We start from the raw sequence: 16,110 nt of genomic DNA, 5'->3' as shown, positions 1-16,110 counted from the left end.
GTACTATATTATTATGTATTTTATATTATTTACTATGTTTCTAATCTTAAACCTTATCCTAACTCTTTATGTCAAAATAAATGTTGATTTCTTGACCTTCCTTTTTATCTCTCTTGTTGAAAAACAATCGGTCAGAATCCGATTAAAATCTGGTAAAGTTGGACATACTGCATTTGATTTTGTATTTTTGCATTGTTTTGCAAGTCAGAAAATAATTAACAGAACAAATCCCTCAAAAGAGCAATGTTTTAGGTAGGTTAAATAAAATCCAGCTTCTAATTTCAAACCCCACAGACATCAACAACAATGTAACTCAATGAGTTCCTCATGCTCGTTCCGATTCACTGGGCAGACAGAAAGTGGAACTTCATGGATAAATGAGACCCAGTGCAGCCTCTGTAATAAGAGTTCTCTAGACTGACAATAGTGAATAGCCAGCCTTAAGGACACACAACTGTTTTAGAGAGAAAATAATTGCTTTTTGCTTAAATAGCACAACATTTTTAAACTGCATTGCTATGCAACAATATCCAAAGAACCACAATGTTTTGCTGTCACTGAAAGGCAAAATCTGCATTGGCCTTCACCCAGTCACAGACACACTGGACTCTATGGCACCAATTGACTTTTATACATAAGTGGCTGTGTTGTGCCATGCAGAGTAGTCTTTATAGTATAGGCTATTATTCCTTAACACTTACTTAATAGATTTCAAATATATCTAATAGACTGTGACATAGTAGGAATAGAATGACAGCAGTACTCCTGCACATTCCATATCCTTAAAATACAGAATTATGCGGGACAATTCTGAGTCAGAGAGGAAACATGCCACTATTGCTATGACACAACTCGTTGGGACTTGTTCATGCTCATATCCTGAGCTTTCAGTACAAACAGAGCTTTCTTCACAGGAAGAAAATGGAGTCTGGCATTTATTCCAATGCATTTTCCATGTTTTGCCAAATCTCTTGTATGCTGTCAGAGGTTGAGGCAACCCACTGTATGAACATGAGCATGAAAAGATTGTCTGAACTGGTTTTACATCAAAACTAAGAAATAAAAAGTACTATCAGGATTGGGACCCAGGATTCATGGCTTTAATTTGTATCTAGCACTGTATCATTCTTTCCGAAAAAGAACTTATAACCTCTTCCATAATTGTACAGTGTTGTTTATTAGAATGTCAAATATATTTATCAAATATTAATACAAGAAATCAAATATGCAAATATTCTGCAGGTATAAACCATGGGTTCAGGGTTTGATGATATGACGATATACTAGAAGAAACAGGCTATAATGTGTCAATCGATAGAGATTTTGTAACATGTTGCCATTTCTTATATTTCCAGGTTGAAAGAAGAAACTACTGCCGCTAATTTCAAAACTATGTTCCTTAAAAAAAAAAAAAAGTTGCGTGAAAACACTCAAAAGGCAGACAATATTACCCTTGAAACAAATGTATCCAGTGTTTTGGACGTTTGGCATGAAGAGAAGCCCATAAGCGGACTATCCGCTTTCACCTGACCGCTTCACTCACCTGAGGATCCCGGGCATTCCTCCGCCGATGAACCTGCTGTCTGTTTCGGTTTTGACTTCCTCCGGATAGCGTTTCTCCTCGGTTCACTCATGTTTTCATTAGTTCGTTCCAACATTTAAAAGACTTGATTTACAAATCCTTTGTAGCCTACATAAATAATGGAGGTTTTATGTCCACCCCGCATGTCGGGCAAAGTCCACGTCTTAAGCGTCTGCAGCCGTAAGAACTGCGTAACGTAAGTGTTACGCAAAAGTAAAACGAAACGCTTCGGTTTAGTGTTTTCCTCTGATTCTTTGGCTCTTAGAGTAGTAACGTTACACTGTTCTGAGCACGTCATTATCGCTTTATCAGCCCATATCACCGCCCTAAAGCTCTGATAGCACGATTGGTCCAATCATTTCCTTTAACATTAGTTTGTGGAGTTATTGATTCATCTCAGTGAGTCGATTCGATTGAATGCGTTTACCTAAACTGCTTAGCCAATGAAATTAGAGACCCTGTGTTTTTGGCGAATTTGGAGATGGACTCCTTGCCAGCAATCTGCATTGAAGAAGCTACTGTAAATTAGCAATACAACAAAGGTTATGAAATAACATAACTATGAATGAAAACAATATTAAAATTAAGTAGAGTTAGCCAGTAATTGTATTTTGACTCGAAAACACTATTGGTGATCCAATTAACTGTTGCATAATGTTATTTGGGATTATCTGTGTTGAACAACTGTACAGTAACTAGGCAAAATTGCAATAAGAAAAAATAAATTATTAAACACATAATGCATATAAATAAATAAATACATTGTTTGTAAATTAATAAGTACAATAGGTTAACAATTTCCTATGTGTTGTCCTCTATGGTTGTCCTTCTGGTTTTGATTCACTTAAGTGATTCGAATCTTTTGAACCTGTTCACCTAGACACATACCCCTTAGCCAATCAAATTAGAGGATCGGAACTAACGGTTGCATAAAATTTATTGGGATTATTAAAATGTATGATTGTTAAAAATTGAATAGCAACCATACAAAATTACAATAAATTGGTAAATACATTTTAAAGACAATATGTGCTTTATTTATTTGACTAGACCAAAGTGCAAACACAATATGAATTTTGAATACTACAATGTGCACACAAAAACTTTCACACATCACACACCATCTCAAATAATCAGGACAGGACTCAGTCAACAAATGCTTTTTAAAATTTTATTTCACAAAAAAAGTATGTGGCTTAGGACTGCATACACATAAAAATATCCTGTGGCAAGATCATGCTTTCACCAGTACACACCATGTGACATTGTGGGTGTTAATCAGCTAATTTCACTTCAGAAGCAACATGTATACCACAATGTGTAGTTAATAAAACTGAAACTGCTCTTGTATCATTGGAAATACTCAATAAGAAATTAATATAGTCTAAAAACGCCAAATGAATGGGTTAGACTGAGGAGCTAAAAGAGATTGTGAATGAAACCATTGATCTTGTATCCTTCTTTGCATGTCATTAAACAGACTAAGCTTTGTTCTAGTTTCACAATAGATATAGTTATGCTTTGAGAAGTGTCTGATGGATTCTTCATCTGAATCCATCAATAACCGTTCAGTCAATCAATGAGACTGAAAATGTGTTTTTGTGGTTTGCTGCTATACAAAAACAATGAAAATTGATATTTCTCCTTGTCCTGCTGGTACAAATCACGGCGTGATTGGAGGACAGATGACCAAATGACATGAAAATGTCCTGTGCCTGTTTCAAAATGCATAGATAAATGTGTTTGTGCTTTATACAGGGTAAAGGTTAGATATAACTTAAACAGAAAATGAAAATGATCGATTCTATAGTGAATATGGGATACAATAAATAGGGCTTGTATGCTGTTTTTGGAGCAGATCTGAGAATAATAAACCCACTTCATGTTCAAATTTAGCAGCGCACTGGGATCAAGCCTCACTCAAGCTTTAACTCCACTCCCTCAAACATGAGTTTTTTCCCCAACGGGCACTGAACTAGGCCTACATGTCCACTCAGTCCTCAAAGACTTATTTGACATCACTTTCTGCAATAAAAAAGAGAATTCAGGTATAAAATATAATCTTTATGCATTGCAATAAACTGTTAAAAAAAGGACAAAGAAACAAATTCCATGTGCAATAACGTTAGAAAAGCTGAGATTTGCAAAACTTTGTAATGCAAACATCACCTCAGGAGCTTGAAGGTCAAAATCAAAGTCACTCAAATTGTATACTTAAAATTGTGTCTACTTAATGAAAATTATGCGTACATGTCTTCTCAATAATCCAGTTACCTCTCTTCAATCTTTCAAACACATCTTCCTATCACAAAGATTGAAAATATTAGTTTCGACTGATAGAAAGTCACCTTGCATACCATAATACTCCAGGGTGGATGTAATTTATACTAATTTTTATGGTTTAAAAAGTTAAATTTGAAGAAAAAATGCATTCATATCCAAAATCATATTTATATTAAAAAAATCAGACACAACACGCATCATATAAAAAAACAACAACAACAGAAAAAAACACAAATAAATAAAGTAATAAATAGATAAATAAATAAGTATACATCAGTCCATTTCAGGATGATGATTAGTGCGTTCACAATAAGCTTCACTGAATAATTCATCCAATTCCAGTAAGCGGGCGGGCACCTCTGGGATCACACATAGAGAAGAGCGTCTGATTGGCTGGAGGTCATGGTTGACTGATGGGCTCCGCCCCCTTAATCTATCTCTGTGAGGACTGGTCAATATTAGAGTCCAACGACAGGAGGCTTTGGGCTCAAAAAGATGAGAATGATGGGCCAGACATTGGAAAGGATCACATGGAAGTCTGGAGTTGGCCGCAGTCATCTGGTCCTCTTGAAGAGCTAACAACACTTTAGGACTACCAAGAGACGAACGACACAGCCAGATGGGAGAGAAAACAGAAACAGTGGCCATAACTAAGTATAGAATGAAATCTTCACATCTTGTTTCCTATTATACTGGAGCGACTCAACTCACTAATTCAGACATAAACATTAAATCACTTTTGACGGACACACAGAGGCACATGCAAAAGCAAGAAGCTTTTAAGAGGAAAAGTTGTATGGGATGAAAGAAATTTTGTCTATAATTGACAACTCGGGATGAGAGGGTGATGAGAGGATGCTGGGCATCTCAGTTTTATTTTTGTATACCTTACCGGTCAAAAATGTGAAATAATTGCGATTTTGAAATGTTTATGAAACCAAGACTACATTTATTTGATAAAATTACAGTAGAAAAGAATATTACTGTGAAATAGTATTAAAACTGTTCCAAATTTGAATTTATTTTAAAATATAATTTATTCCTGTGATGGCAAAGCTGAATTTTCAGCAGCTATTTTTTTTATAAATTATTCTAATATACTGATTTGGTGCTTACGAAACATTTCTTATTAATAAGAATATTGAAGACAATCGTTTTTGTGGAAACCGCTATACACTACCATTCAAAAGGTAGCGGTACTTTTTAATTTAGCAAGGACATGTTAAACTGTTTAAAAGTGGCAGTAAACCCATTTATAATTTTACAAAAGATTTATATTTAAAAGAAATGCTGAAATACATGCTAAATAGCTGAGCATCAACCATTGCAAAAAAAATCAGCAATTGATTTCTGGAGAATCATGTGACACTGAAGAATGGAGTAATAAAGAATCAAGGGATTTTAAAATATATTCACATAAATAAAGTGGTATTTTAAATTGAAATAATATTTCACTATACTACTGTTTTTACTGGATTTTTTGATCAAATAAATGCAGCCTTGGTGAGCATAAGATATCTTAATTAAATATATTAAAAACACTAATTATTTCAAGCTCATGTCTGGTAGTGTATATCAATTGTATTGTTAAAGTGTGAGCTAGTGGGTGGCAGTTGTTAACAATACTTGTGAATGCGTGACCCTGTTAGAAACAGAGTGAGAAAGGAAGCAGTCGAGTGCGAGTTCCTCCAAAGAACGGGTTACCTGTGGCCCGTGGATGCCTTCACTCCCGCGCCTCAGTTGTGGGGAGGTTGGCGGTACTGAGGCAGCAGGCTGCTGACAATCTAAGAGAGACTGATACATTAGATAGATATGCAGAGGTGTGACAGTCAGGGTTAGTGACACAAACACAGACACAGATGAGAAGTGAACTCGCCGGAAATGGCTGCAATGAGCTAACTAGAGTGTTAATCTCATGCAGAATCACACTTAAAATGAATGAATACAGCATGGAGAATGAGAGAAAAATAATTACAGACATTCAGCTGCAAATATCTGTGTACATTCATGAGGAATACCAGATATAACGATGGAAAGAAACCAAGATACTACTGTTTGTTAAATAGAGATACACTACTGTTCAAAAGGGGGTGGTTAAATGTTTTTTTTTTTTTTTATGTTTTTGAAAAAGTTCTTATTTTACCAAGGCTGCATTTATGTGATGTAATATTGTGAAATATTACAATTGAAAATACGTGTTTAATGTTGTAAAGAAATGGTGTAATTTGTGATTAATTTAAATTGTAAAGTGTACAAAAATAAAGTGTAATTTAAATCATAATTTTTCTTTGATCAAAAAAGTTTATATTCAACAGCATTTATACTGAAAAAAAAAAGTATTAAAAACATCTTGGTCAAAGGTCAAATTTTAAACAGTAGTGTATGCGTCAGGCGCAAATTTGCAGTGTTGCTACTTTGTTAATAAGAGCATGCAAACACACACACATTTATACATTTGACAAGAGAAAAAAAACAAAAAAACATTTATGGGTCGTAATGCTGGGGTGTCATGGGTGGTTATTTGGGTGTTGTTATATGCAGCCAATCTATGTGTTTTTTAATACATTGCTTTGCAGTTTGTACTGGGCGGTTGGTTGTATAAATGCATTATTGCCATAACCATCTCTATATTGCAAACAATTATGTCTACAGTGCCAGTATCAAAAATGTCATTTTATTGTATGAAAGGAAACTACTGGTCTGTTGTAAGGATGCAGTACAATGTTTTGATTGCATGGGCAAAACAGCACTTGACACATTCAGTATTACGTGTGAAATTAAGAAACACTGACACCTACAGGTATAAAATGGACATATCCACTGCTATTTTATGGACAAAATTATCAGGAATAATAAAGAAGTTTCCTTTTTTCTGGGCTCTGTCAGTTTTGTAAAAAAAAAAAAAAAAAAAAAAAAAAAAAAAAAAATATATATATATATATATATATATATATATTAATGCTGGGCCCTGGTGACACCGGTGAAGCAGATCAGACTGGTTTCCATTAAAACTGCAGTAGAACTCCATAATTTACAAATGTATGTCACATCATACACAATACTTCATGTCTTTAAGCAATGCACAGAAAACAGCAATATTGCAATGCTAAACTCGACCTGAAATCTCTGACTACTCCTAGAAATAGAAAAAAAACACCACTCATCTTCAGAGGCTTGTCTATGCATGTAGTGTAATCGCTGTCTATCATCAGATCTGTATATGAACTGCATCTCGGTCAGTCTCGCATGAGCAAATGCTAACACAATGTTCTGAACAACTTTCAACTGCTGACCTTGTCAAATGCTTTTTGGCCCACAGCTCCTTAAACAAACGTCATTCTATAAATGAGAGCCTTTTTTGTATTAAATACTGTACATATTATATATACACATTAGTACATACACTTAAAAATTACTGTAAGATGTAAAAGTCTTTTTTTTTTTTTGCATTCTCTTTGCTAAATAACCAAATACTTATATTTTGATAAAAAATATATGTAAATAAAAAGTTGCATTACTTTATATTTACGTGGAGCAAAACAATAGATTTTAGTTGAGTGTAACTAAATAAAATAAAATAAAATATGGTCTGTTATGTTTGTCAGTAGGGGCCAATCTTAAATTGTTACCATGATTTTCTATTAAAAACTGATGATTAAAAAAATAGGAATAATAAAATACTATAGAATAATATATTATATACTGCATAAAAATACAGACAAAATAACTTTAAATTATCTAATACACACCTTCCAATTTTACATCTATGAGCAAAGGGGTTAAAATGTCATATTAAAACCACCCTGTTACCTAGTGTATATTAACATTTTATTTTTAATGTTAAAATACATTAAAAATAAAATCTAATTTCAGATGGAACAATACAACTGAAAAAAACACATTTACTAATTTTACTAAATTTACTAAAAACATTCAGAAATTACTAAATAAAATTAAAAATGTCCCTGTTAAACTGGAAAGGCACCTATTCTATAGAATGACTTATAATGAATGACACATTTAATGGCTCTGTGCTTTACAGCTCATTGAAATGCAGTAGCTGTGAAGCATGTACAAGAACACTTCCCTGCATTTGCATATGGCAGATCCTGCATTGCCATATGCTGTGTCCATGAATAGAACAGCTCCTACTGGCACATTTGATCATACAGGGACAGGGTGCATTGGGATCAACTGAACATTTTCTGTTGCTGCAGAGCAAATTTATCTTTAAAATAGGTTTAATGTGAATATACATGAGCTTTTATTCATAATCCAGTACTCACAAGTCTTGATGATTACATAAAGGCCAAGGTAAATGTTCAGTCCTTCAGTGCACACTGTTGCCAGAGGGTGGAGCTGTAGTTATGTCAGATGTGCTATATGCCAATGCAAAAATAACTGAAAACTCCATCACGAAAACTAACTTCTTTGCATGCAGTATGTAGCACCTATTTCTTCAAGCCATAAAATGGAAGCCCACATGCAGGAATTATATACTAAAAGAGACATGCACCAATCAATACCTGTTTTGCTTTCTAGAATAATTCTTCCAGCATGATCCAAATACTGATGCAGATTCCAAAAACTGTGCTTACCAAAAAACTGTTTTCTTACCCGGGCCGCAAAAAAAGGACATCAAGCAAAGTGGTATTTGTATTTATTTATCATTATTCAATCTTATTTTTATACCCAGACAACATTGTCTCATAAAGCTGTGCAAGTGCTGATAAAAAAAAAAAAATTATCGCAGGGTACACCAAAAAATATCAAGCAGCAGTTTTTAACAAAGATAATATTACGATTTTTAAAAATGTTTTTGAAAGAAGTCAGAAAACATTCTAACATGTCGATTTAATGCTCAGAAAAAAAAAATCGTAATATTATCTTTGTTAAAAACTGCTGCTTGATATTTTTTGGTGTACCCTGCGATAATTTTTTTTTTTTTATCAGGATTCTTTGACGGATACAAAGTTTGAAAGAACTGTATGTATGTATGAACTGTGAATGTGTTCTTGCTGAATAAAAGTATTCATTTAATTTCTTACTTTCTTTTATTTTTCGCACTACTTACCCCCCCAAACTTTTGAATGGTACGAAATGCTTCTTTAGCGGCAAATCAGCATATTATAATGACTTCAAAAGGATCGTGCAACACTGAAAATTAAGCTCTGTCATCTCAGGAATAAATTCTGTTTTAAAATATATTAAAATAGAAACATTTCTTTAAATTGTAATAGTATTTCACTAGATTAATGTATTTTTGAACAAATAAAAGCAGCTTTGGTGAGCATAAGAGAATTCTTAAAACATTTTGACCGACAGTTATTTTTAGAGTTGGTAAAAAATGATTCTCTTCATAAAGAATTAGTTGAAATTTCATGTAGTATCAATAAAAAAGTCCCTGAGTTGAATCATACACTCCAAGCAGTCATATCAGATGGAAACCAGTCTGTCCTTAAACCGTGTCACCTACTGAGGGTCACCATTAGAGATTCTGGGAGTCCCATGCTGGACTAGAGAGGTTCTTGAAACGGCCACTGGAGCGCATGCGAGATCTCACAGAACGTGGCGACGGTTGCCGAGAGCCCAGGACAGGAGAACGGTAGGGGGAAGTAGGAGCAGATCTGGGAGCATGAAGATCAGTGTCTCTGCTATGAACAACATGACAAAACTCAATACTTAGCGTCTCTTGGTCTAAAACTAAAGTCTGAGTGCCCAGTTTCCACTGCGACCGGCCGAGGAAAAACGGCTGGTCTGAGGAGGTCCAGGAGGAGGAGGATGGAGCAGTGACATCAAGTGAAGGAGAGCTACTGGCTGATGCAACCATATTGTTTTGGAATAGACAGGAAGGGGGTTTGGAAACAGTGGGACTAGGGGGAGCAGTGAGTGCAGTTTGATGACTTACTTTTTGAGGGCTGCTCTTAATTTTTGGCACTTTTCCTCCACGGCCACAATGCGACTGCTCGTGGTCAAACTCTAGGTCTTCCAGGCGTTGGGTGAGGGCCAGTTTCTGCTGAATTGCCATCCGCAGGAGGGAGTTCAGAGTCTTCTTTTCATCTTCTGCAGCAGCCAGCTGCCTCTGCATCTCATCCAGCTGAGTTACATACTCATCGCATCTGGAGAAAAAGGAGGAGAGAGCACATTGTACAAGACTGAATGAGTATTATCTTGAATAATTACAACTTATTTTCTGTGTGAAACAGAATATTCACCATTAAAAATATAGTGAAAAAAGTGATTTTGTCCGTCTTAAGTCATTAGATTTCTCAACAAATGGCTCTAAAATGTCAGTTCTTTTTATTCAAAAATTCATTGTGTAGTAAGATACATATTATGCATTTTAGTAGTATTTATACAAATAGGAATAAATTAAATATGTTGCCTTTTTTATTTGTTGTTTAGTATGGTTATACTGTAGATTTAAGGCAATTTTTTGTTATTGCATTTATGCCACATTTAAAAATACACTGTCAATAAAATCAATAAAACACAATTTTCTAAATTTTAAACTTTAATTTTTACATTTCTTAGCTGTTTCCCCAGTTGACAAAAATATGTTCTAAGGACATTTTGCTCATGCAAAATACTAATGCATGTTGCTTTGCTCAAACCGTTGATTTTTTTTTCTTTGTTATACAAACATTATGCAAACATAAAAAAGTTACTTTTGAAAGTGCTCGTTTTGAAACAAATATATATATTAAAAAAATCAAGTCGCATCGTGTAAAAATTCATTAAGGAACCAGAATTATTAATAGGAATCTGAACTTATTTCCATCCCTACCTGTAACAGTAACTAAATGGCCATTTAGTTACTATTTAGTTAAACACAATTTCCATCCTATGTGAGATCAGCCAGAAAGTAAAATTCAAGCAGTTACATTTTTATGAAATATTACAAATACAGAACATTTAGTTAAATCATGAATGTTATTTAAAGAAAGAAACCAGTTTGGATATCCTCAATAATAATAAATGCAGATAAAGGCTGATAAGCGCACCTTGTGGCAAACATTGCCCTTAGTGAGGAAAAGGTGGCTGCGTCTTCTTTGAGGGCCTTCAGTTCATTTCTAAGCTTCATCATTGTCTCCGTCACCATGGATTTCTCATTTTCATATTTGCTCTTCAGGTTCGCAAGTGCCCCCTCGGCAGTCTAGAAACACAAATAAAAAAAACATATTGTTCTGTTTTATATGCTTCTTTTTGAGACCCAACACAACTGGAGACATTGGGATTTGCATGGCTTTCTAACCTGTTTATTGGCTTTCAGGACTAGACGCAATGTGGCGATCTGCTCTCTCTTGGTGCTCAAGAGGGATTTGAGTTTCAGGATCTCCTCCATGCAGACCTCTTTGTCCTTATCTAGGATGGGTGCCAACTCTCGTGCCGCAGCCCTCTGCCTGGAGAGCTGCAGCGAACGGTCCACAGCCTTCTGCAGGTGCTTGATCTGGTCACGGATGATGGCGTTGAGGTTATAGATGTTCATGGGTTCCCGGCGGAGATCACCTGTTTCTGGAACTGGGGAGGGTGAGAGAGATGAACCATTGATTGGTGAACCAAAGGGGGTTTTATTGGGACTTCCTCCTTCCCCTTTAGTTCCTTCTCCAAGGGGTTCCTTTGAAGGAGAGTCTTGAGGACTCTTGGACACATCTGAGGAGTTAGCAGCTGCGATACGGCGAGCTAAACGTGGAGAAAGCAGTGCTCTTGGGTCGTCTGGACCTTTGAGACTGCCGCTACGTGTAACTCGGCTCTGACGGTAGTAGTCCAGCATGACTCGGTTCGGCGTTTCATTGTTGCACAAGCAGACGTGGTGGTAGAGCTGAGCAAGTTCTTCACTAAACGTAACCAGCTCATCCTGAGCTGTGTTCAGCATGCCGTTACTTTCACTAGCCATAACGGAAGCACACCGGAGCTCCACTTCCAGACTGCTAACCCGCTCGCGGCCCTCACGGCAGGTTTTCTCCAACCGTTTCACCTGCTCTTCGAGAGCCTGGACCTTCCCCTCACTGTGGTTGCTCTCTTCTGATTGGTTCTCCAAAGACTGGTTATATTTTTCCTTCAAAGCCTTAAGCTCCGCCTTCAAGTCAATGACCTCAGTCATGGCAACTCTGTATTTGCACTCCAGAAGCTCCATTCCATTGATATCTGCTTCATAATCGCAGCAACCGTTAATGGGCACGTCGTTATTCTCAGACTCCTCTGTGTCAAACTCCTTGTCACTGTAGAGGCGCTTCATAGCATTGAAGCGCTCAGTAAGGCGGTGAACGCGTTTGTGCTGCTCAGTTAAAGCACCCTGCGTGTGCTGCAGTTGAGTTTGAGACTCCTGCAGGTTGGAAAGTAGAACAGCCTTCTCTCGCTCAACCTTGTGGACAAGATGATACACAGTTTGTTAGCAAAAACCAAAAAGTTTTTAAAACACTAACATAAAAAAACACTATATGTTAGCCTTGCCATTCTCAACTGGGGTCAGTACACTTGAAAAAATATTACTTACATTCATTAAGGACACATTGAATTGATCAAAGGTGACTGTAAATACATTTGAAATGTTACAAATGATCTCACATTTTAAATTAGGCAAGGCCGCTATATTGGCCGATATTCAGCATTTTTCAAATATCTGCAATGGCTGATAAATTTTTCTGATTGGCCGATGTATTCGAGAGCAGCAGTGCCTTTGCTCAAACTCTCTCTCTTGTTCGTTGTCATCGTTAACAGTTCTTACTATTATGGATAGAAGTCGGTCTAATAATCAGGTTAAACAGTTATATCGGCTATCAGCCGCCCTGCTTTCCAAGATATCGTCATCGGCACGCTTGTGGCTGAGATAGCAAAACACCATCGATTCCTTTCTGGCAATGAGCCAAGAACAACACAAGAAAATATATTTCAAAAGTGAACAGAGGTAGATGGGGAAACACTTTTTTTCTGGATAAATGCCAGGCAATTACAGTAGCTTAAAGTGTGAGGAAACAAGTAATTACAACCAAGCAGGAAATTAAACTGCACATTTAAACAACAAAATATACTACATCAACTGCTTTGTGCAATAGGATGCTTAACAGGCTCTTGGCTCTATTGTGCATTTGATGGCAATCCCACACAGCAAGAGAAAACATTGCTAAAGCCACAGTCCCCAGAGGAGACACTTAGATGCAACATGTTATATAATGCTATTCATGAAATGGATCTGTTTAGACTAGTTGGATGAATTTATATGTGGTCACATTGATTTTTAAAAAAATAATACATGACCAAATTGCCATAGTGTTTTCAATAAATATATCTTAATATACAACTGAAATATTTTAATATTTATTTTAATGATTTCATATTAAATATTTTGAAGTGTATATATACATATATACACCCCCCCCCCCCCACACACACAATGGGTTTTTGTTTTTTTAACATGTACCAGTGTATTTACACTGGCACCGAGCTACATTCACTCCGATTATCATGCAATGTTTTGTCCGATTTGCTGTGATGCTCCTTTAAGCAGCTGATGCTCTCTATGTTTCTGTGTCCGCACTGGCAGATTTTCTATTCTTGTCCCATGCTCTCTCTCTTGCTGAATATGCCGGTGGCACATGCACATACAAATACATTACTGTGTCCTGCTTTTACAGAAGCAGGCACAAAGCACTCCCTCAAAATGGTAATCGCCCTGACAATAGCCTCCCAAAGCCCAAAATATACTTTTGCACTTACAGCAATCAACTTTCCTTCACTCAGATTTGCATTTAAGCTGTTAATACCTGAAGTGTTTTACCAGTCATTACAAATATGTCTATGCCAAAGTGTCTAGGGCATGAAAATGTGTCAATAAAGGCTCTTTGATGTCAATTGAGACTGACTGGATTAATAATGGTTCATGCCCTTTAAAGGGTTTAAGGAATCTATGTTTGCTTATAAAGTAGCAGTAGATGCATTAAATCTCTTTCGATCAACAGGAGTCAATAGTTGCCCATTAATACACTGGATAACAGCTATTATCCCACAAAGCACTAAAAAAGTACTAAAACAACACTGAAAATAATTAATAACCAACTAAATAGTTTTTTGACAGATAAAAAATTAATAAATTAAATAATTAAGAATAACTTTTAGAATGTATATCAGTATCAGTATGCTATTTAAATGAGATATAGTTGAAAAACTTGAACTTTCATAAGTGGATTTTGTCTTTTTTATTTTTATTTTCATGATTTAAACGTCTCAAACATGAGCATGATCTACTATGCTTAAGCAAATTAAATAAATATTGCTCTCCATTGTCTAATTTCATACTCTGGTATTGCCACACTTCCTGCATATTCTGTGCCTTATGTCATGTGACCAACCTGTAGGAGCTGTTGTTTGAGTTTCTGTATCTCAGACAGGTTGAGTTCGCTGAAGAGATCAGACACTGGGTGCAGCACCTCTCCCTTCCTGCTTCCCGGTCGGTGATATTCTCCATTCATCTTTGGTCCATGCCCATTGCACTCATTACAGCGGTTACGCTCCTCATTGGGGCTGGACCCAGATGCAGACGTGCCATTGGTCGCCGCCTCCTCTGCGAACTTCAAACCCTCCACAGAGATGGCCAGGTGAGTGCTGGCTCCGTACACACTGTCGGTCAGGCTGAGATGATGGGCCAGCTCCTTTCTCAGATTGTTCTTCTGCTCTCTCTCACTTTTCAGAGCATCCAGCGCCTCTTCTAACTGGCCTTCAGAAATGTCTTTCAAACGCAAAGCGTCTTCCAGCTGGCTGTTGAGCAGCACTGTCTCTTCCTCAAGCACTTTGATTTCATGCTTTAGACCCTCATATTCCACCTGTAAATTTTAAAGAGATTAAAGAGGATGTGAACAGGTATATTTGTGGCCACTCGACTGTGTAATATAAGAATAAGACAGAATAAGAATAATATTGTTTATATTATGCTATATATATATATATATATATATATATATATATATATATATATATATATATATATATATATATATATATATAAATATATATATATATATATATATATATATATATATATATATATATATATATATATACACACACACACACACACACACACACACAAACATTTTACGTGTAATATATTATTATTAATATATAGCATAATCTTAAAGGTATGCATAATTTGATTCAAGTATGGCATGTTCATAAGTGATCTTCTATACCATCAAATCATTCCATAAAATAATAGTCCTTACTCTTACCTACTACTAAAATCATTGGTTTATGAAAATTTTGTTGAAGCCAAACTCCAACCTTAAGCCCTCAAATCTGATTGGTTAATAGGGATGTTGATCTAGGATCATCAAGGATATTGATTCAGTAATCTGTCCAACTGGGTTAAATCATGTTAAGCTTAAAAAGTACAACAGGGAACCTTAATTATAAGCACACAACAAAAAAAAAAAAGTGAAGTGAAGTGAAATTCTGGAAGTCAAGAGGTCACTTGATACATGTAATTGTGCTCTACAGTGGTTTTGATACTGTTATTCACACTTATATTGTACGTGTGTGTGTGTACCTGATTCTGTTTGAGTGTTGACACAAGCTTCTGTAGGGTGATGTTCTCCTCCTCCAGTTCAGTGTAGTCCTGCAGCAGTCTGGTCTCTCTGAACTTATACTCTCTGATTTCCTCTCTCATCCTGTTCCTCTGTAGTTCTAACATCTCATTATTCTGAAAAACAGAAAGGTAAGGACAACAGAAAAAAACATTATCCATTACCCAATTTCAGAACAAAGAATGATGGACAAAATCCGCTTGTTAAAGAGGCAAGAACAGCATCAATGTACTGGACAGCATGGTTTGAAGATTTTGTCTTCTCCAAAGAGGCAAAGAAGGTTTTTAGCCAGTTCAACCAATTTTTTAGCAATGATTTAGCTTGGTTAAATCAAAACTCCATCTCTGTATCTGTGATAAACATGCAAAGAATTTTATGACTAATGGACTGGTCTAAAAAGAAGATGGTAATAATAGAAAAAAATAGCAGCAACCCTATGTATAGAAAAAAAAAAATTAAAACAAAATAATACAATAAAATAAAATAATCAGCAGTAAACCCTACATATCTATTAAAAGCCTCTTGTTTGTCATTATATTGGTGTTATGTGTGATTGTCATGATGAATCTTTGTAAGGAATCTATAAAAATCCATTAGCCTTACATATAATAGCTTTGTATCTCTTGTGAGTCAGAGTCTAAGATGATACTGAGCATGTCAACACTT

At 35.8% G+C, this 16,110-nt stretch overlaps 2 protein-coding genes across 7 annotated transcripts in view; both read right to left on the bottom strand.

The window, feature by feature from the left end:
• Positions 1-1,926, bottom strand: part of LOC113118221 (FYVE, RhoGEF and PH domain-containing protein 4-like) — a 42,916-nt gene extending 40,990 nt beyond the window's left edge. Inside the window, exon 1 of the mRNA XM_026287235.1 lies at positions 1,544-1,926. Coding sequence (XP_026143020.1) covers positions 1,544-1,658 — 115 coding nt within the window. The 5' untranslated portion in view covers positions 1,659-1,926. The remainder of the gene's footprint in view (positions 1-1,543) is intronic.
• A 927-nt stretch (positions 1,927-2,853) lies between these two features.
• bicd1a (bicaudal D homolog 1a) overlaps positions 2,854-16,110 on the bottom strand; it is a 32,532-nt gene continuing 19,275 nt past the window's right edge. The window contains exons 3-9 of one of the 6 annotated variants that reach the window (XM_026287229.1): positions 15,408-15,560; positions 14,215-14,685; positions 11,121-12,230; positions 10,870-11,021; positions 9,774-9,984; positions 5,570-5,659; positions 2,854-4,457 (exon numbers count right to left, since the gene is read on the bottom strand). In XM_026287229.1, coding sequence (XP_026143014.1) covers positions 4,452-4,457; positions 5,570-5,659; positions 9,774-9,984; positions 10,870-11,021; positions 11,121-12,230; positions 14,215-14,685; positions 15,408-15,560 — 2,193 coding nt within the window. In that variant the 3' untranslated portion in view covers positions 2,854-4,451. Of the gene's footprint in view, positions 4,458-5,352; positions 5,660-8,947; positions 9,985-10,869; positions 11,022-11,120; positions 12,231-14,214; positions 14,686-15,407; positions 15,561-16,110 lie in introns of those variants that run through there. The other 5 variants (XM_026287231.1, XM_026287233.1, XM_026287228.1 and 2 more) reach the window with 5 other exon arrangements.

This window comes from Carassius auratus, chromosome 18 (assembly GCF_003368295.1).
Source record: "Carassius auratus strain Wakin chromosome 18, ASM336829v1, whole genome shotgun sequence".
Taxonomy (NCBI): Eukaryota; Metazoa; Chordata; class Actinopteri; order Cypriniformes; family Cyprinidae; genus Carassius; species Carassius auratus.
Note: the sequence above shows the minus strand (reverse complement) of the source record. Positions and strands in the feature narration are given on the sequence as shown.